The 22,859-nt window shown below is 37.2% G+C and overlaps 1 protein-coding gene and 1 pseudogene across 1 annotated transcript; both read right to left on the reverse strand.

The window, feature by feature from the left end:
• Nucleotides 1-272: 272 nt before the first annotated feature.
• Nucleotides 273-18,591, reverse strand: LOC100790203 (G2/mitotic-specific cyclin S13-7-like; annotated as a pseudogene).
• A 1,604-nt stretch (nt 18,592-20,195) lies between these two features.
• On the reverse strand, nt 20,196-22,584 carry LOC102667923 (uncharacterized). The gene is made up of 3 exons (XM_014773727.3): nt 21,547-22,584; nt 21,065-21,469; nt 20,196-20,979 (listed from the first exon to the last, which is right to left on the reverse strand). Exons 1-3 carry the CDS (start codon nt 21,559-21,561, stop codon nt 20,332-20,334), a joined length of 1,068 nt encoding a protein of 355 aa, XP_014629213.1. The 5' UTR covers nt 21,562-22,584; the 3' UTR covers nt 20,196-20,331.
• Nucleotides 22,585-22,859: the final 275 nt, after the last annotated feature.

Here is a 22,859-nt window from a genome sequence, read left to right on the forward strand (position 1 = left end):
GAGCTTTACTTGCAATTAAAAAGAAAAATCCTTTGCCAATTAAAATGGCCAATTTGATTATCCTCTACCATCTCTTCCAACCATTTCATCTAATAAAAATAAAATTTTTCTTCTTATTCTTATAGTTCCAATCTTGATGTGAGATGACCAGATATTTAAATACTGAAAATTATCCTTCAATAGTAAACAAAAGCAAACATTCATGTTGCTTGTGGTATAAACTTAAAGAACTATAAGGATTCTATCATGAACTTTGTCTAATACATCCTTGCTTAATAGGTAAGATCATGAGGCAATGTTTCATTAACCTTTGTTGTAGGTTCAAGACTGTAAAACCAAATAGTAACATGTTTTATAGCAGAAGGGATAGAGAATAAAGGACTACAACAAAATAAAAGTCATTGCTTCATTAATAACCCTCTAGCTTAGGTTGGAAATAGTTTTCCAACATGACATATACACCACAAACTGTCCAGATGGTGGACTACACATCTTAGGATGAGCAACATCAACTGCCTCAAACATAGATTAAATCATATTCCTTAGTCTCTTACTCTTCTTCGTGTATATCCAACCATTTGACTGAAAAACATACAGGAAAAAGAATTTGCATCAAGAATTCAGTCAGAATGTAAATCACACTTTGGGGTATAATTCTACAAACTCTTTTTAGTTTTCACCTTAAAGCTTCTGAAAAGAAATCTTCCCATTAGATGAGTCCGTTTGATATAGTGACTATTATTTAACACTCAACTTCTTAAAATGCAACTGCTCAAGCAAAAACCCAAAAATTAAGGAAATAAATATCCATTATAGTAAGATTACTATGATGAAATTAAAAGTGAATTGAAAGAGAAGGCTTGTTGGAAAAAAATAGGAAATGTGGAAAAAAATGGTATATGCGAAAGTTTAAATATTGGCTTATCTTGGGAATTAATTAATCAACTGATAAGTTATTGCAATCGATTACTCGATGCACTATGTCCAATATCAGAGTAGAGACTTGAGCACATAAAAAAATGTTTTACCAAGAGAAAAAAATAACTTCCAAGGACCATAAAGCATGAATATTGTCGTATCTTTTCTAAAACACAAGAGAAAATATTTTGTATGCAAATTTATTCGCAACAAATTGTAATACCAAAAAACTGATAACAAAATTAAGCCAAAAAAAATTGAAATTGAATAGATAACAGGAGGACCATTTAGCAGGAGAAAAAAAATAGAAGGAGAGATTGAAAAGAGGGGTTAAAAGAATTTAAGAACATGGAGCATAAAATATGACCTGGATTCGATTCAATTACAAAAAAAATCAAAATCAAAGAGTTATCTCTACAAACTCAATCATACCGAGATTTCATTCTTCGACCAAAATATAAGGATTTCATGCATTTAATCCGAAAAAGATATGAAGAAATTAACGGAGTAAACATGCATCATCTTCCATGAACCTGTTCCCAAGAATCTCACAATTTGTTAGTTAGTTTGACCAATTCCAAATAGAACAAAATTTTTTAAAAGTAAAAGATGATAAATAAACAAAGAAAAACATCTACAACATCATGCATATACGAAGGAGAAATAATCAGAATGCAGATGTCAAGGTAGAAGAAAGGAACTAAGAAAGGGTGAGAATTCTGGAATTATCATCATTTCTTCACCATATAACTGTGACCCATCATGGATGAGAATGATTGGATGTTGAGAACGAAAAAATGATGACAATATGATTGGGAGATAAAAATATAACATAATTGGAAAGAGAAAACAGTGAAGAAACTAGAACATTTAGGAAATTGAATGAAAAAATGTTTCCATTACTTTATTTGTGGGAAGAATACAAAAAAGAAGAAGAACAGTGGGCGTTAAGTTTATACTTATCAATTTAACATTATGTAACATGATTTCAAAAAAGAGTGGGCATTTAGTTATAATTTAAAAACAATCATGTAATTTCTTCGATTTTGTATAACCTTTTTTAATAAGTAAGGACATAGTTATCTTAAAAACATAGTAACCAAAAAAACAGTTAGCAAAAGGGATATTCCTTTCAAGCAGTTCCGCTTTTTCAGTCCGAAAAATGCGTTGTTGGAACTGGATTGGAACACCAAGTAGCTTCTTTTATCGTTATAGATTATAGATTAATTTATTAATTTAAAGTTTTATAGGACATTTGCTTCATAATGACAAAAAGATATTTTGTAGTTTTTTTAAATTTATATAAAATCTTAGTCCTTACTTAATTTTAATATCTAATAAATTTAATATAAATATATATATATATATATATATATATATATATATATATATATATATATATATATATATAAATGAAAACATTTGTAATACATTTTTCCATTCTTTTTGAAGGGAAGTCATAAATTATCTATAGAAGATTAAAATATTTTTTTAAAACAAGCTTTTAATTAATATGTAATTTTATTAATTTACATACAATATAATTAATTTTAAAAATAATATTATTATATTCTTATTTATAATATAATGGTCAGAAATGTTTTTTTTTCATTTTACACTTAAATTGATTAAAAAAACATTTAAATTTAAATGTAATATAAAATTTAAATTATTATATTTTATAATTTTAGCATAAAATAATAATATTCATATCTAATGAACTATAAAATCACACTCAAATTGTTAAAATTAAAAAAGACAGTTAGTTGTATCTTTTGATCCTTGTTCAAGTTTAGATTCATTGATTAAAATTTAGCTATCTAATCTAAAAAAAAAGCCTATGTACTCTATACATCAGTTGTAATTTTAAAATATAATTCTTGAAAGGTACTAATTTTGTATTTTAAATAGTCAACAAATGTTTTATATTAAGTTTATCATTAAATATTTCTATTAACACTGAGCATGTGGAAGCTAATCACTTACGCTAATTTATTGGAAATTAATGTTCTATGATCCATAATATTTTCTTTTACTTGAAAACGTTTAGATTTTCTTTTAACATTAGTATTTATAAGAGTTTTGAAGAGTCTTCTTATCTTTTATAAGACTACGATTTAAGTATAAACATTAGTATTTCTCATAGTATTGGTATTTGATCAAAGCTTTAAGAGTGAAAATTTAGAAATTGTTAAAGTAAATCATAACTATGAGAAAATTTCTGGTGGGGATTCTATAAAAATTTACAAACACACTTCAAACTTTTCTTGAATCAATTCCTTCATTTTGACTCATCTTAACTGCTAAAGCTACCCCGTGTGACTGTGAGGAATACTCAACATTAGTAGCATGAGATGGAGAGGAATTTTCTCATGAATACTGAAATAGCTTCCCAGAAATAAATGAGAAAAAAAAATGGAAACACGTTCCACAAAAGTAAGCCAGAAAAGTAAAAAATCAGGAAGACTAAATTTTTGTCCTGTCAGTCCTCAGGCAGAATGAAATACATGTCCACTTTACATTACATTAATAAATTTGGAATAGAGTTGGAGTTGGCATAAATTGAATCCTTATTATTTGACTTGAAGGCTTTGTGATATCAAAGAGTTTGAATCCATGGCTTTTCTCATTAGTAACAAATATACAAGAGCATAATTAGCCTAGAAAGTAGGACCCTAATTAGCTAAGAATCTAGATAGAATATGCACAAGATTAATTATATAATCAAAATAGGAGATATACATAAATATAGAATATATGTATCATATATTCTAACACACCCCCACAGTCAAAACGGGAGGTTCACGAACGCTAAGACTGGCTCGAAAATCTTCAAATAAAATACGAGGTAGGCCCTTGGTAAAAATATCGGCGATATGATAATGGGAAGGAACATGTAGAACTCATACGTCGCCTTTAACGACCATTTCCCTGACAAAATGAATGTCCATCTCAATATGCTTGATACGCTGATGTTGTACCGGATTTCCTGATAAATAAATGGCACTGACATTGTCACAATAAACCAGAGTAGCTTTAGGAATAGGACAATGTAGTTCAAGTAATAAATTTTGGATCTAACAAGAATCAGAAACAACATTAGCTACTCCTCAATATTCAGCCTCAGCACTGGAACGTGACAAAGTTGATTGTCTTTTGGACGACCATGATATCAAGCTGTCACCTAGAAAAACACAATAGTCGGAAGTAGAACATCTAGTATCCGGGCATCCTCCCCAGTCAGCATCGGTATAAGAAATGAGCTTGTTGAAAGAGGATTTATACAAGTGTAGACCATAAGACAAAGTACCCAGCAAATAATGCAAAATACGCTTAAGAGCACTCATATGCTTGTTCCTGGGATCATGCATGTGAAGGCAGATTTGTTGAACTGCATAAGAGATGTCAGGTCTAGTAAAGGTAAGATATTGTAAGGCACCAGCCAGACTGCGGTACTTCGTAGGATCCTCATAAGGTGAATCCTTCGATGCACTAAGTTTTGGTTTGGTGTCAACAGGAGTGGGACAAAAGCTGCAATTAGCCATACCAGCTCTCTCAATGATCTCTGTGACGTACTGTTTCTGAGATAAGAACATACCATTAGCATCGCGGGACACAACAATCCCCAAAAAGAAGTTGAGAGGACCTAGATCCTTCATAGCAAACTCGGCACCTAAGAGAGCCATAAAATGCTTTCTCAATCGATCTGATGAAGTTGTAAGAATAATATCATCAACATATAACAAAATATATGCCCTATCCAAGTCCTGACTGTAAATAAATAATGAGTGATTAGATTTACTATGAGAAAAACCAATGGTGGCAACAAAATCTGCAAAATGTTGATACCAGGCCCGTGGAGCCTGTTTAAGGCCATAGAGAGATTTCTTTAGTAAACACACATGATCCGGGCGACCTTTATCGCGGAAACCCATGGGCTGATGCATATAAACTGTCTCATTGAGATAGCCATGCAAGAAAGCATTCTTGACATCTAACTGGTGAATATGCCAAGATTTAGAAATAGCAATGCTAAGAACAGTACGAATAGTAGCCGGTTTGACAACCAGACTAAAGGTCTCATCACAATCAACACCCGACTGTTGTGTTTTCCCATCACCTACAAGATGGGCTTTATGCCGCTGAAAAGAACCATCAGATTTTCGTTTACGGCAAAAAATCCACATAGACCTGATTACATTCACATCCGGTGGCCTAGGTAGCAATTCCCATGTTTTATTAGCAACAAGAGCATTAAATTCATCTAACATTGCATTTTTCCAATTCGGGTCACGAATAGCACTAGCTGGATCTTTGGATCTTTGGGTAAGGGAGATATAGTAGTGGTAGTCATGGCATGAAAATTAGAAAAATATTTCGAATTCGGTTTGTAGATCCCATTTTTAGCTTGAGTTGTCATGGGATGAGGGGTAGGACTTGGCAACGGTGTGGGAATGGTTGTAGGCCGATCTGGGGAGGGATGGTGGGCTTGCTGGTGGACTAACCCAGTTCGCATATGGAAAGAAGGGGGCGAACCAGGCTGCTGGTCAAGAGCGTGCAATGTGACAGTACCGAAAGTAGAGGAGTGAGTGGGTTGAGGTGGGTCTGTTGACGCCACAGGCCTAGGACGAGAAGTAGGGTCAGCTTGGTGCGCCAAATCTGGAGGAGTATTGCTTTGGTGGTGCAAGTGATGAGAAATGGGATTAAAATCCAGAAAAGTATAGTCATCTTTGTGAGGGGAGTGAAGCATAGAGAAAGGGAATTTAGTTTCAACAAATTTCACATGACGACAAATAATAATTTTTTTACTTGACATGTCATAGCATTTTGAACCTCTATGATTTGGGGCGGGACCAAGATAGACACAAGGAGTGAACCTTTCTTGCAATTTGTGAATAGAAGTGGACGAGAAGAGAGGAAAACATAGGCAACCGAAGACACGTAATTCTAAGTATATTGGATCACATTGACATAGAATTTGAGTGGGAGACATAAATCCTGGGACCTTGGTTGGGAGAATGGTTAGGATATATGTGGCCATTTCTAATGCATGATGCCAAAAAGAAAGAGGCAAAGGAGCATGAGCAAGTAAGGTCCGTATGATATTGTTTATTGATTTTATGTGGCGTTCAGCTTTTCCATTTTGAGGGGAAGTATCAAGGCAAGATAGACGAAAAAGAATGCCATGTTGATAAAAAAAAACTCTTGTAAAGTGTCATTAATATATTCCGCGCCATTGTCACATTGAAAAGTCTTAATATCACGGGTAAATTGTGTATGAATTAGACTATGAAAAGATTTGAACAAGTGTTTAACTTGGGATTTCTTTGCAATAGGATAAGTCCACAAAAATTTATTGTAATCATCAAGAAATAGAACATAATAACAATGGCCAGAAGAACTCATGACAGGCGAAGTCCAAAGATCACTATGAATTATATCAAAAGGAGAAGCAGTGTGCGACATAGAATCAGAAAATGATAACTTAGATTGTTTCCCGAGAGGACATGAAGAACAAAAGGTTTTACAAGCCTTATTATAATTAATAAAAATTTTGCTATTAAGGGATCTAAGAACAGCATCACCAGGATGGCCTAGGCGAGTATGCCAAAGATCGGATGAAATAGCAGTAAACACTGAATTATTGACTGGAGGAGTGGCTTGAGTGTTTGAGAAGGGAGGATAAAGGTCACCGGTACTATCACATCTGATTAGTCTGGCTCCCGTCTGTAAGTCATTCACAAAAAAAACCAAGGGGATCAAATGCAACAGAAATCGAATTATCAGTGGTGAATTTACGGACAGATATTAAATTTTTAATCAATTTAGGAGCATGTAAGACATTGTTCAAGTGAAAAGGAGGGTAAGGGGATGGCAACATAGTACTACCGTGACCAACAATTGGAACCAGATGTCCACTACCCACAACAATGTTATTATTTTTAATGCTCGAATTGAAATAAGAAGAAAAAATACCTTGGTCCGCAAACATGTGAGATGTAGCGCTAGTGTCCATATAGAAATTCCCATCCTGCTGAGAAAAAGATAGAGCATGCATTGCTGCTTCAATGTCTGTAGGTGTGTAGCTAGTGGATGGTGCTATGGCATTGTATGCCTGTGGACGCGAACCCAAGATCCCTGTCCTAGATTGGCATGGCCCAACAGTAGGAGCAGAGCATTCTTCAATGCCCAGGAGGAAGCAGGATATGGGCATGGAGGCGCGTTTGGCCATTGAGCCAACCAAGGAGCCCAGGCGGCCCATGGTTGTTGCTGCCAATTAAATGGCATGAGTCCAGATTGTTGTGGGGCCACTTGCCCATTGCTATTACGACTTTTCCCAGAAACCTTGGAGTTGGACTTCTTTTGCTTATTTCCTTTGGAACTCTGACGGGATGAAGCAGAGGATGCAGAGGTGTTGTTGTCCGTGCCATGGTGGCTGTCGGTGCTCGTAAGGATAGCGGCTTGAGAGCGGTTTCCGAAGTTACCTTCCTTTGCCAAGCGGTTTTTAATGGTCCGCTCTGCAAGCTTGAGTCGAGATCAGCAACTCGCAAACGAGGGTAATGGTTCTTGATTTTGAATGATATCTACCATCTCGACATAGGCCTCAGGTAGCCCTGCCATGAGTTTGAGAACCAATCTGCTATTGGTGACAGGGGCATCAACATCGGCAAGTTGATTAGCCAACGACTTGATGTGATTACAATAGCTATCAATCGACGAAAAATTCTCGAAATTAAGGTCCGCAAGTTCCTCTTCAAGATAAGTAGCCCAAGAAGCCTTGTTGTCCTGAAACATAGATTCGAGACGAGCCCACGCCCCTTGAGCCGTGTCGTCTTTGAGCAAGATAGCGTGAAGGAGATCGATGGATATAGTCCCGTATATCCATTGAAGCACCGCGACATCGAGACGCTTCCATAAAGCAGGGTCTATGGCTTTGGATGCGACATAGGCAGCTACCTCCTGTGCCTCCGTAGGAGAGATGATGTGGTGATGTAAATCATGAACCCTAACAAGGACCTTGAATAAAGCCGCCCAAGAGTGATACATGCCATGCTCCACATCCAACATTATGGGAATGAGGGACTTAGCATTGGTGATAGTCAAAGCAGGATGAAATTTGGGTTGATCGACCATGGAGAATTGCAGCGGAAGGAGAATAAAAAAGGGTGGAAGAGAGGTGGTTGTTAGGGATTTTAGGATCGAAACTAAACTGATACCATGAAAGAGTTTGAATCTGTGTCGTTTCTCATTAGTAACGTGAGAATATATACAATATACAAGAGCATAATTAGCCTAGAAAGTAGGACACTAATTAGCTAAGAATTTGGACAGAATATGCACAAGATTAATTATATAACCAAAATAGGAGATATACATAAATACAGAATATATGTATCATATATTCTAACACTGAGGATAAAGTGCAGAAATCAATGGTGCCAGTGCAGAAAACAGAGGTGCAGATAGAAGGAAAAGCTAAGAGGGTCATCACAAAGCCCTCTTACCTTAAAGATTATGTGTAAGGCAAGATTTCGTAAAAGGAAGCTGGTGGTGTGAAATTGCTAATGATTTGTTGGTGTACCTCAAAGGGGACAAGCATAACCAAAATTGTGTAGCCAGCATTTCAGTAGAATATTCCTTGGTAGTAAATGATGAATTCTGTTAGACAAGGAAGTAGTATAAAAATAAAGCAATTGTAATGATCAGATATACGAAATACAAAAGCTTCCTTTTCCTTACGAATCCAACTTCTTTTCTGTTTTTGCGTATCAATTTTGGTGGTCTTGTTTTGACTCACGCACAGCCATGGGTACCCCTGACAAACTTGATGAAATTTTTATTCCGCCTTACCCAAAATGAATCCTCCCTTGGTGAATCCATGAATTCCTTGACCCAAAAAATCAAGGAACTACTTACCCGTGTCTCCCCCACCCTCTTTGTCTCAGCCTCGCCATCCATGTCCTTTCCACCATCCCCCACTGTCCCTGCAAACACACACCGCATGAAATTAGATGTCCCGCGATTTAACGGTACTAACCCCCTAGGTTGGGTTTTCAAAATCAATTAGTTTTTCGAATATCACCGTACACCGAAAACTGAGAGGCTCACCATTGGTTCCTTCTACATGGAAGGCAGAGCACTGGTGTGATTCCAGTGGATGACCTCGAATTGTCAGTTTACGTCTTGGCCTATCTTCCTCCAAGCCCTGCAAGCGTGTTTTGCACCATCACAACACGATGATCCTACAGGAGCATTATTCAAATTGACACATAGGGGTTCTGTTGCTCATTACCTGTCGGAGTTCGAGGACCTCGCAAATCGCATCATCAGTCTTCCTTTGTCGTTCCTACTGAGCTGTTTTATCTTTGGCTTAACTCCGGAGATCCGTCGCGAGGTGCATGCGCACCAACCACTAACCCTGGTGCAGGCTACAGGTCTGGCTCGTCTCCAGGAAGAGAAGTTGTTGGACACTCGCCAACCTTCACGATCTCGGGTTCCTCCACTGCAGCCCACCCTGTAGAAGCAAAGCTTCATGGTGAATCAAAAGTGATTCAAAGATGTTTTGATGATAAGAATGATGATAACAAAAGATGATGACAAAGGTGATGACAAAAAGCTCAAAGGTCAATCAAAGGATGAGTTCAAGATGGAATCAAGAACAATTCAAGACTCAAGAAGAAAAAGTTCAAGAACACTTCAAGATTCAAGAGGAAAGTTGAATTCAAGGATCAAGCTTCAAGAATCAAGATCAAGATTCAAGATTCAAGAATCAAGAGAAGACTTAATCAAGATAAGTATGAAAAGGATTTTTCAAAAAACTGAGTAGCACATGGATTTTTCACAAAACATGTTTACCAGTGATTATTTCTGAAGATTCAAATGTGAAGAGTCACATCCTTTCACATAAAAGCTTTGTGTAATCGGTTACACTAATTTGGTAATCAATTACCACTGATTATTTCTGAATAAATCAAAAGATGTAACTCTTCAAATAGTTTTTGACTTTTTCAAATTAGTTTTTAAGTTTTTCTAAAAGTCATAACTCTTCTAATGGTTGTCTTGACCAGACATGAAGAATCTATAAAAGCAAGACTTTGTTTTGCATTTCAAGTATCTTGAACACTTATTCAATCAATCTTTTACAAGCCCTAAATCTCTTTTAACTTCTTCTTCTTCTTTGTACCAAAAGCTTTAGAAAGTTTTCTGGTTTTCTATACCTTGAAAACTTGTGCTATTCATTCTTTTCATTCTCTTATCTCTTTGCCAAAAAGAATTCGCTAAAGACTAACCGCCTGAATTCTTTTTGTGTCTCTCTTCTCCCTTTTCCAAAAGAACAAAGGACTAACCGCCTGAATTCTTTTGTGTCTCCCTTCTCCCTTGTCAAAGAATTCAAAACGACACAATTTGAGAATTCCTTTGATTCTTCCCTTTCCCTAATACAAAAGTGTTCAAAGGACTAACCGCCTGAGAATTCTTTTGTATCCCCATTCACAAAGTATCAAAGGTTTAACCGCCTGAGATCTTTGTCTTAACACATTGGAGGGTACATCCTTTGTGGTACAAGTAGAGGGTACATCTACTTGGGTTTGACTGAGAACAAGAAAGAGTACATCTCTTGTGGATCAGTTCTAGTGGAGGGTACATCCACTAGGTTCAAAGAGAACAAGGGAGGGTACATCCCTTGTGGATCTTTGCATGTAAAAGGATTTTTATAAGGTTGAAAGAAATCTCAAGGACCACAGGTCGCTTGGGGACTGGATGTAGGCACGGGTTGTTGCCGAACCAGTATAAAAACTCTTGTGTGTTTGTCTCCTTCTTCCCTACTTTTTTACTTTCTGTTGTGCATTTTAATTTCCGCTTTTACTTTTTGTTAAGTTTTTTCTTCTACTCCTCATTCTCTTAACAATTTAGTAAAAGCCCTAGAAGAATAATTTTTAATTAGTAAAGGTTTAGGAATAATTAATTCAACCCCCCTTCTTAATTATTCTGAGGCCACTCGATCCAACACACCCCACCTCTTCCCCCTCTGCGAGCTACTCCTCTCCCACCACTGTTACCTCCTTCTGCTCGCCCTCCGCCTCCATTGGTGAAGCGTCTCTCTCAGGAAGACATCATATCTCGTCGTGAGCGTGGCCTTTGTTTTAATTGCGATGAGAAATACCAAAGAAGCCACCGCTGTGCCTCTAGGTTTTTCTGCTAATCACTGAGGAAGAAGACCCATCCCTGTCTGATATAGTGCGCCCCAACCCGTTACCCGACCCGCCCAATAATGTGGACTTAATTGACACGAACACGGCCCAAATTAGTTATAACTCCCTGGCAGGCCATCTGGCTCTGGAGACGCTGCGTTTAATAGGCACAATCGCTGACCACCGTGTCGTGGTGCTAGTGGATGGCGACAACACACATAATTTCATCCAGTATCAGTTGGTGACTCAATTTTACCTTCCCTGTCGCGACACCTCTCCATTACGCATCATGGTGGGCAATGGACAACACCTCACCTGCACACGTGCTGCGAAGTCGTCGTCCTCAACATGCAATCTGCTCAATTCATTGTGAACCTCCACGTGTTACCCATTTTCGGTGCTAACATGGTTTTAGGGGTCCAGTGGCTCAAGGCCTTGGGACCAATCCTCACTGATTACAACACCCTGCGTATGCAATTCTTCCATGGCGGCTGTTTGGTGGAATTGGCAGGGGAGAACGAATCCACCATGAATGTGTTAACCCCGTCGCAATTCCACCGGCTATCTCGGACATAAGGGGTTGGCATTTATTTCTATATCTCCATCCTTACTGACAACCCTGACCCTACTAAATCCCTCCCCTCACCCATTCGAGACCTTCTCGCCAAGTTCCACTTCCTGTTTACCCAGCCTGACACTTTACCACCGACACGAGATACAAACCATCATATACACCTTCTTCTCCAATCCACCCCTGTAAATGTCCGTCCATATCACTACCCACACTTTCAGAAGTGTGAAATTGAGCTCCAAGTTGAATTGATGCTGCAGAAAGGCCTGACCCAACCAAGCACCAGCCCTTTTTCTTCTCTGGTGCTCTTTGGTCAAGAAGCATGACGGGACATGGCGATTTTGCATAGACTACCACGCTTTGAATGTCAAAACTATATGGGATCGTTTTCCCATTCCTACTATCGATGAGCTGCTCGATGAGTTAGGAGGGGCCACCTACTTCTCTAAGCTTGATCTTCTGCAGCATCAGATACGTATGCACATGGCTGACGTTCCCAAAACTGTCTTTCGCACCCATTATGGCCATTACGAATTCAGAGTAATGCCATTTGGGTTGTGCAACGCACCATCCTCGTTCCAAGCCACTATGAACAAGATCTTTCATCCTTACCTTCGTCAATTTGTCATCGTCTTCTTCGACGACATATTGATATATAGTGCTTCCGTTGCAGATCACTTACTTCATCTGGAAATGGCATTTCAGGTACTATCGGACAATCAATTCTTTTTAAAACTCACAAAATGCTTCTTTTCTCAAAGCCAAGTTGAGTATCTCGACCACCTTGTGTCGCATATGGGGGTAGAACCTTTAGCTTCTAAGATCGAGTCAATTCGACAATGGCCAATACCACGCACTACGAGGGCAGTGTGAACCTTCTTGGGGCTTGCGGGGTTCTATCACAGGTTCACTCGGGGTTACGCGACGATGGCAGCATCCTTGGTCCACCTCACCACTCTGAACAAGTTTGACTGGCCTCCTCAGGCACAATTGGCTTTCGATAAGCTCAACCAGGCTCTCTCGGAGGCTCATGTTCTCGTCCTGTCGGACTTTCAAATGCCCTTCACCGTTGAAACAGATGCTTTAGGCGTGGGGATGGGGGCGGTTTTGTCGCAGCGCAATCATCCAATTGCCTTCTTCAGTAAGTCTTTTCCCCCAAAACTATTGTGTGCTTCAGCGTATGTCCGAGAATCATTTGCAATAACGGCGACGGTGAAGAAATGGGGGCAGTATTTACTTGGCCACCGGTTTACCATCATCACTAACCACTGTAATCTCAAGGAGCTTCTGACGCAAGTAATTCAGACGCCAAAGCAGCATACATATCTTGCGAGGCTGATGGGTTAAGACTATCAAATCCAATATCGCTCCGGTGTACACAACCAGGCGGCTGACGCTCTCTCTTGGTGTTTCGAGCTTGAAACCTCCACCATGCTAGGTCTCTCTGTTTCGTGCCCAATGTTCCTGGAATAACTTCGAAGTCAAATAGAAGAAAACGCCTAATACCGGAAGCTTTGAGAGGAAATCATCACAAATCCCACATGACAGTCAGGCTTTACGGTGGTCAACAATTTGATTCTCAGAAGGGGGCGAATTTGGCTACCAAAGGGCCTAGCTCTAATTCCAACACTACTGGTGGAATACCACTCCACCCTTACTGGAGGCCACATGGGCATCACCAAGACCGTTGCACGCTTGTCGAAAAATTTTGAGTGGCCAGGAATGAGGGACGATGTCGCCAAGTTCGTATCCCAGTGCATGGACTGTCAACACACTAAATACGAGACCAAGCGTCTTGCCTGCCGCTTATGTCCTCTACATGTTCCTCAACGTCCTTGGGACGACTTATCCCTTGACTTCATCACTAGGCTTCCCTCCTATCATGACAACACTTGGTCATAGTTGATAGATTTTCAAAAGGGATACACTTGGGCATGCTCCCTACTACACACACAGCTCACACCGTGGCATCCTTGTTCATGGACATTGTGGGAAAGCTTCATGGTCTTCCCCGTAGCTTGGTCTCGGATCATGATCCCTTGTTTATTAGCAAATTTTGGTATGAACTTTTCCAGCACAGTGGCACGCAGCTCAGGATGAGCTCAGCTTATCACCCACAAAGTGATGGCCACTGAAGCTTTGAACAGAGTCATCGAGCAATACTTAAGAGCATTTGTGCATCAAAAGCCAAAGGAATGGGGCAAACTCCTCCTGTGGGTGGAATGCTCTCATAACACAGCTTGGAACGCAACAACAGGCACCACCCCCTATGAAGTTACCTTCAGCCGCAAGCCGTTTAATTTCCCTGATTACATCACTGGTTCCTCTACTCTTGACGCAGTTGATGAATTGCTAACTAACAGAGAGAACACATTTCAAGCTATCCGCAAAAAGCTTATGAAAGCTCAGGTTCGCATGAAGATGATAGTTGATACTAAACGCTGAGAGGTGGTCTACCACACCGGCGATTGGGTCATGCTAAAACTGAGGCCACATCGACAAGTTTCAGCAAAGGGATCACAAGTCATAACTGGCAAACTGGCGAAGTGGTTTTATGGTCCATTTTAAATTGAGGAACGCATTGGGTCTGTTGCTTATTGTCTCAGGTTACCGGCAGAAGCTCACATACACTCTGTTTTCCATTGTTCATTATTAAAACCATTCAAAGGGTCGTCGGAATCCGTTCCACAGGTTCACTGGCCGAAACAATTCATCCAGCATCAACCTTTGATCACGCCTTTGACTATCTTAGACTCTCGTCGGACTACAACTCAGGGGCCACTGGAGCTACTGGTTCAGTGGGATCGACTGTCCCCAGATGAGACATCATGGGAAAATTGGGCTCAATTGAAGGGGGATTATGACCTTGAGGACAAGGTGATTTTTCAAGGGGTGGAGGATGATACAGAAGCTCAACAACAGGGTGCTGAGGACAAAGTGCAGAAATTAATGGTGCCAGTGCAGAAAATAGAGGTGCAGATAGAAGGAAAAGCTAAGAGGACCATCACAAAGCCCTCTTACCTTAAAGATTACGTGTAAGGCAAGATTTTGTAAAAGAAAACTGACCTGGTGGTGTGAAATTGCTAATGATTTGTTGGTTTACCTCAGAGGGGACAAGCATAACCAAAATTGTGTAGTTTCAGTAGAATATTCCTTGGCAGTAAATGACAAATTCTGTTAGACAAGGAAGTAGTATAAAAATAAAGCAATTGTAATGATCAGATATACGAAATACAAAAGCTTACTTTTCCTTACCTTTCTTCAAGAAGTCCTGGCCTCGAATCCAGCTTCTTTTCTGTTTTTGCGTATCACTTTGATACCATGTCAAAGAACAACTAAAGAGTATTCTGAAACACAATTGAAAATCACCTAAAGAGAGGCAACTTCATCTGAGCAAGGCTAATCAGAACCATCTAACGAGATTTATTTTCATCGTCCCTCTTGCTCATGGTTAGCTGGCATGGATGAAATGAAGTTGTTGCAAGAAAAGCATATTTGAGTTCATTAAATCTTAATGTAGCATGTCCAACAGGAAAAGGAGGATTGAATTTTATTTATTTTCTATATCTATTCTATATATAGAATATAGAATTCTTTTATTCTTTAACCTTATCAACTAAAAAAAACAAAGGTTAAAGAATAAAAGAAAAAAAAAAGTAGTGTGATTAAACCACAATCAAAACTTGAGCTACTTAAGTTCATCAACTGTTGCCGATGATCTGCCAAATCAAACCACCCGAGTTCTGTATAAAAGGATGAAAACTTGAAGAGTTGTTAACGGAAAGATCATTCTGAAAAAGGGACTTCTTTGGTCTAGGTTAATGAAATTTCAGTGCCACTTTCAAAAGGGCCTTCACTAAACACGTTATAGTAATCTGAAGAAGTTTTAGCAATAAGTTTTAAAGAACACACTGCAATTTAAAAAAATGTTGTTTCAAGAAGTTTTAACATTCTGTTGACAGCAACATATGTTAGCAATAAATTTTAACAGTATATATTTTTTAACAGAGAACCGCCTGGTTGCACTACTTAGTGAACGTAGAAAACACACACTATGCAATTTAAAAAAAATGTTGTTTCAAGATGTTTTAGCATTATGTTGGAAGCAAGATGTTAGCAATAAGTTTTAGCAGTATGATATGATTTTAACAATGCACCTATCAAATTGCACATGGTTGAACTAAGTGAACATAGAACACCTGGAAAGTGGGAAACTTACAGCTTTTATATATCATTTTTGTAAACTAGCACAAACCTCTTGTGGAAAATTTAAGGGAAAAAAAATAATGCTAAAACATCTATTGGGAGGCAGAGGAACCTTCAGGCAGCAGATTTTTAGCTGGTGGGAGCAAAGCAACAGCTCCTTTCTGAGGATCAGAATACTTTCTGTACACAACTTTTAGCTTTTTGTTCCCAGCGGGCAGTGGAAGCACACCAATAATCTAGCACAATCTGTTTGTGTTTGCAACCAACAAAGTCAAATAGAATTAATTTAGACAACAATTGAATGATAATAATGATTAAAATCCAAACAATATTAGAAAGATCAATTTAGATTCACATACATAAGTTGTTCTTGTGAGTAACCTGTCTGCAGCTTAAGTGTCTCATTCCAAAGGGGAGCCTTATTCAGAGTGCATCTAGCTGCAAAGACTGCTGAGGCAGCAACCATTGATGGCCAATACATTTCAGTCGCATAATTCATCAATCCCAACTCAGACAGAAAATGAGCCATGTTTTCCAACTGGAAAATGCAAAATTTAAGAAAGAAATCCAGCCAAAGTGCCAAACATTAAATGAAAACAAAGCAAGAATCATAATTTAAAAAGACTTAACACAAAAGGTCACACACACACACACACACCTCCTGATCTGGGACTGATGCCTTGATAAAACGAAGTAGGAAAACCAAAGGTATTGGCACAGTCAAAGTCCAGTCCAGCTTGGCCAGTATGATTTTCTCCATAATCAGTATCTGTTCATGAGTGTAAGCCCTACCTGAGAGGAAGACAAAGTTATGAACCTGCAATTCAAGATAAGTGTTATTCCCTTGACATTCATTGAAAAGGCCAGTAAAGCAATGAGCACATAAAGGTAGCAACAAATTATTATACTTACCTGAGGGGGATAGATTTCTTCATACTTGGTTGCCATCTGCACAGCACTGATGCCAACCAATTGCAGTTCCCTCTTTGGAACATTCTTAACCGCCAGGAACCAATCAACTATATTGATTGTCAAGTAAAGGGTCTCAAGTGAAAGTTCAAACTTGGTTTGGACTTGTATCAGCCAATCAACTAGTATAGCTCTCATCCTCTCAGTTATCTCAGGTTGTGAGTCTATGTTGTCACGGGGGTGGCTCTCGTTCTTCATGCATCAAATGCACATTCACATATTAGAATGACACCTCATCAAACACACAACAGTACACACGAAAAGAAAGATCAAGAGAACCATGTTTCATAGTTCATACCTCAACAAGCTTATAGAACTTGTAAATGTCATCAATATACTCCACAGCAGCAAGTTCATTGTCAACATCAGAAGCATCGATGTCAAGAATCTGATCCTTCGGCTTGTTAGTTATGCCGCATGCGATAGAACATCACACAAGAATTTCTTGAGAAAAAAAGAGGCATAATGGCATACATCTACATAGCAATTAGCATGGTTCAGACAGACACATAAGGTTCTTTTTTATTTTTCATTCAACTTTAATTATCTCAAACTACCTTGCTTCGAGCTGTGAATACTGAAGTAAGACTGCATGATTTCTTTTCCTTTTTCTTGTCTTATCTGGACTAGCATCAATGTCAATGACTTCCTCAGACTTAGGTTTTACAGTCACTTTCTTCTGACCCGGTTTGGGGGCCACCGCTCTTTTGGCCAGCGCAACTCCTTTAGCAACAGGAGGAGCTCCAGCCACATTAGCACATGCTTGTTTCTGCAATTCCAAAACAAAAAAACAGTCATAACCTGATTAGATCATTAAACTACATTGAACAACTAATATAGAGAGTAATTCACCATGTTGTTTTCAGCAGCTGCTGGTGCTTGCACAGTGGCAAGTAGTTTGGCACCAAAACTCCTAAAATAATCATAAAAATATAACTTTTAATATTTATTGAGAGTGAAAAAGAAAGAGAGAGAGAGAGAGAAAGAGAGAGAAGAAGAAGAAGAAAAAAATATGAAATTGTAAAAGAGTCACTCATTCAAAAAGGTGATCGATAACTTTTTAGCAAAACAGATTCACCTAAGACAAAAAAAAAAAACTTAACAAGAGAGACCCTTTTGCTCTGTAAAGATTGTTGAATAACCAAAGCTGGGGAAATTTAAACCTGTTAATGATTGAAACAGATTTGAATGTCCCGAGCAAGGTTTTCCATGTTTACATCCAATAGAAAAGAAGATTTGAACCAAGGCCTCAAAGGATCAGACAAGAAAGATTCATAATTTTGTGAGGAAACAAGAAACAAACAATGAAAGAAACGTGCATCATGACATCAAACATAGTCTAGTTGTATATACAAAATGATTCAAAAAGATGGCATCAATCATCACAGAGAGTATATATACGATGATTCAGAAAAACAATATACCTCTGGCTTGTTGTTGAACCGTGGGTCTTGATGCCATTTGCGAAATTCTTCTTTGGTCTTCTTGAATTGAAATCAAGGTACTGGGTACAACTCAGCTCTTTCCCCTCTCTCTCTCTCTCTCTCTCTCTCAGCGTAGATGGGTGTGAATGAGAGGAGGCACTGATATAGGTTTCTCCTCCTTCAACGGTCAAATTTTTAAGTCGTTTCTGAACCGTTGGATTTTCTTAAAAAAATATGACGGTGGAGCGTGGCTCTGGGCAATAATATATAAATTCTAGGGTGCAAAGGTTTTAACCTTAGTTTTGAGATGCATTTTTCTTTTTCTTTTATATCGAGGGGTTTTCACGTTAATTTTAGATATATATTTTCTTGATTTTCACTTACCTTTATAAATGTGTTAAATAGTCTAGTCAAGCCAAATGATGAAAATAAGACAAATGCAACCTAATCTAAATTTATTCTAGGTCATATTTTTTTTAGTCCAGCTTGACTCATCGTCAAATTATTCTATTTTTTTCTTAAATTTATACAAATTTTAAAAGAAAAAAATAAATAATGTTGGACCAAATAGATACAATAATATTTAAATTAAGAATTTACAAATTTAATCTGGTTAGCCAAATCAAATCAGTCCTTTTTTTTTGTCAATCTTTTCTTTTTATAGTGTGACCTACCCAAATCAATTTTGACAACTTTAATAAAATTCAAATTAAAAGTTTTACTTGATACTTATTATAATGTTCAATTTTAAATATTTTTTTATATTAATTATTTTCAAAAAAATACATTAAAGTTAATTTTAGAATGATATTACATAAAAGAAACATAACCCATTAATGTTCGTTATTTTTTTTTCCTTAAAAAATGTTAGTTTTGTTCATAAGTATAATTTAGAAGAAAAAGTACTAATTTAAGACAACGTTAATACTCTTAATTAATTTTCTTTATCCTAATTAATAGTTAATTAGATCTTATAATAAAGACGGGAAGGAGTATTTTTTTTAAGTAGGACTAAATCGAAAAAAAAGTTTCTTAAAGGGCAAAAACTGTATTTCAACTTTTTTTTAAGGTGAGGAACTTTATTAGAATTAAGTATTAGAATTACAATGGTTGCTATGCCACTATTTCAATTTCGGTGTGTTGTATGGCAAAAATATCAAATGGGGGCACTTTTATAATTTATTTATTAAAAAGGGACTCTTTTGTAATTATTTACCTGGGGGTCTATTTTTTTATTACAAAGCGCCCTCAAACAGGCGCATCCACTATGCACGTGACACGTGGCACAGCAGGTAGCGCCCTTGACGCGGGCGTGTCTGGTAGTGCCCCAAAATTGTATATTTTTTAATTTGTTTATCAAAAATTTAAATTTTGTTTCATTTTTATTATTAGTATTATTTGTTATTTTTTTATATTCCCACACCCCCCATCCCAAAATTTCAATAAGATTATTTTTTATACACTCTAAATTGTATATTTTTTAATTTGTTTATCAAAAATTAAAATTTTTTTATTTTTATTATTAGTATTATTTGTTATTTTTTTATATTCCCACACCCCCCACCCCAAAATTTCAATAAGATTATTTTTTATACACTCTAAATTGTATATTTTTTAATTTATTTATCAAAAATTAAATTTTTTTTCATTTTTATTATTATTATTATTTGTTATGTTTTTATATTTTATTATTCTCTCTTTTTGAAGTATATATAAGTACATTTTCAATAAAATACATTTTCACCTAAAATACATTTTGAAATCCTAAAATGTTTTAAAATACTTTTTGATTTGGTCAATTCTTTTTTGATTTGGCCATTAAATTACGTTAGAGATCACTTTTGGTTTATGTGTCATTAACATTATGGTTATTTATTTTTATTTATTTTAAAAGCATTGCACAATAAGATTGAAACGTTGAAGTGACAATAATATAAAATTAACATGAAAAAAATCATACAAAGTTCATGACAATATGAAACACATGGAAAAAAATAATACAAAGTACATGAAAATGTTAAACCATGCGGAAAAAATGTAAACTCATTATTAATCAATCATCACTATGTATGTGATGCCGCGACGAAGTCCCACATGGCCGGTCCCAATTTCTAGCTGCCCTATCAGGATTTCTTCTTCTAGGATTCGCCCTTTCATCCACTTGGTCAACCTCGGCAGAGAAATCATGACGTAAATCAAACCCTAAAAAGTCGTCCATGTCGGATATATCTCCAGGTACATTCCACGGACCAGCAAGTGAGGCATTTGGGGTCGATACTTGACCACTTTGGGTAAATGGAGGAGAGGACCCAAATATGCCTGCAAAACTATACCCTGGTTGAAAATCATGTGGGTATGAATACATCGGCGGCATCTGAGACGGTTCTTGGGTGAATGTCGACAGTGTGTAATACATTTCATGTTGTCGTTCTGGCATCGGAGACAAACTATATGTTGCTGCATCAACAGTTTCCCAACGTCGCGCTAAGCCTTGAGTCTCCACACTTTGCTGTAGTATATTAAACTGTTGATGTTCAAATTGTGGCTGAGAAGGGGGAGCATCTTCATGTGCCTCAAGTATCTTATCCTCTTCCTCAGACAAAAGAGTGATCTTCTCGATACATGGCAGTAAATCGTCAAAAGTACAAACCCTTCTCCCAACAGGCGACACCGTAAAATGTAGTGTTTCGACGATTTCACCCTGCATAGAAAATAAATGAATAGTTATTAAAATAATCTTCAATAAGCGCAACATTCTTTTCTAAATTATAATGGACAATGTATACCAATAATCCTCTTCTTGCATGTTTTGGGTCGACATAAACTTTTGTTTTACGCCTATACCACCTCATATATTCAGAGTTCAGACTGAGGGTCCTTGTTTGTGGCGGTGTTTGCTCTACTCTCCTTTCATAACGACTATTCCATTCATTAAGTGCGGGTTGCATTAGTCGCATCCAATTTTTTCCTTCCTTTCCCTTTAATGTCAAGTCATGTATGTTGTTGGGTTGCATTACTGGTCCCGGAATAGGTTGCTGCATTCCAAATTGTCTCATGACTCTATCCGGCTGGTGCCATTCCACTTTTTGAAAACAAATAAGTGGTATGATACATGTCCATAATACAGACCCAAAAAAACAAACTTGACTCAAATTCATTTCCACATGTCCAGCATAAGGGACCCATACAAACTGCATATAAAAGTTAAATTTAATAAATTAATTAAGAAATACAACATCATTTAATAAACAAACATCAAAATTGTTACCTCATCGCGTTTCATGACATCTAATTTACGACGAAACTCAATTAAATTGTCATTGCCTGTGTGATGCAATTCACCTCCCAACCATTTTCACAAAAAATTAAATAACAAAATAAAATGTTACATAGAATAATGATTAACATCAACCAAGCATGTTTATTAATAATGAATTCAAAATAGTAAAGGAAAGTATACCTGTAACCAAGTGGCGCGTTTTGTTGTTGTGGAGGAATAACTGAGGGGGCTAACGTTGGGCATCGTTCCCATGTCCATAATTGAATCAAGAGAGTGAAACCGCCTATTGATTTAATATTATAGTCTGTTGCGATGCACATCTCTCTATAAAGGTTACCCAAAACAGCAGCTCCCCATGCATAACTGCTGCACTCTCTAAGGTCTCTCATAAACTGCAAATATTTCAAATGCACCCGTTTGCTGCTTTTGTCAACAAACATTACCCCTCCTATGAATCGTAAGATCCAAGCACGAGCAAATCTTTCAAGGCCTTCTTGGTTGCCTGTAAAATCATGAATATTTGCAAAATGAGAAGACAACCAACTCAATTTAATTGAGTTCCCATCAATTGCAGCATCGTCAGGCATGACACCCAATAATTCATGAAACAACTCAAACCAGTCAATATTTGTATTTCCAATTAATGGTCTTCCATCCACAGGAATACCAAGTAGCACAGAAACATCTTGAAGTGTAATAGTTGCCTCCCCACACTTCAAATGAAATGTATGTGTTTCTGGTCTCCACCTTTCAATAAAAGCATTAATCAATGCTCCATTCACTTTCAACTGCGTCAATTTCATTATCGGGTACAAACCCGAAATTTGTAATAGAGGAATAATTTTTTCGGGCGGTGCTTCTCTATGATTGTACAGTGGTGTGGCTCGTCGGATTTTTAACGTCCTATCATTAGCACCATTCCAAATATGTTGGGATATATGATTGTTTTGCATCCACAATAAATCATCCTCTAATGGTCCAGATACCACATCATAATGATGAGAAGATGACGAACTAGCCATATTAAAACTCCTGTATAAAAAGAAAAAAATTAATAGTCACACATATCATAAATAATAAATAAAGTCAAGTACGTACGCGTAATTTAAATTTTAGAAACGAACACGTAATTTAAATTTTAGAAACAAACACGTAATTTAAATTTTAGAAACATTGAGGAATTTTTTTACTTAATTTTCAGAAAATATATATTTTTTTCTCCATTTCAACAATTTCAAAAAACATTTATATATATATATATATATATATATATAAAAATAATTTCTACACATTGAGGAATT

This window comes from Glycine max, chromosome 3, assembly GCF_000004515.6.
Source record: "Glycine max cultivar Williams 82 chromosome 3, Glycine_max_v4.0, whole genome shotgun sequence".
Classification (NCBI taxonomy): domain Eukaryota; kingdom Viridiplantae; phylum Streptophyta; class Magnoliopsida; order Fabales; family Fabaceae; genus Glycine; species Glycine max.

Excerpts from the sequence above, each read along its gene's own strand:
- LOC102667923 (XM_014773727.3), bottom strand. Across the intron at positions 20,980-21,064 it reads ATGCAAGAAGAGGATTATTG|GGTGAAATCGTCGAAACACT; the intron begins GTATACATTGTC and ends TTTTCTATGCAG.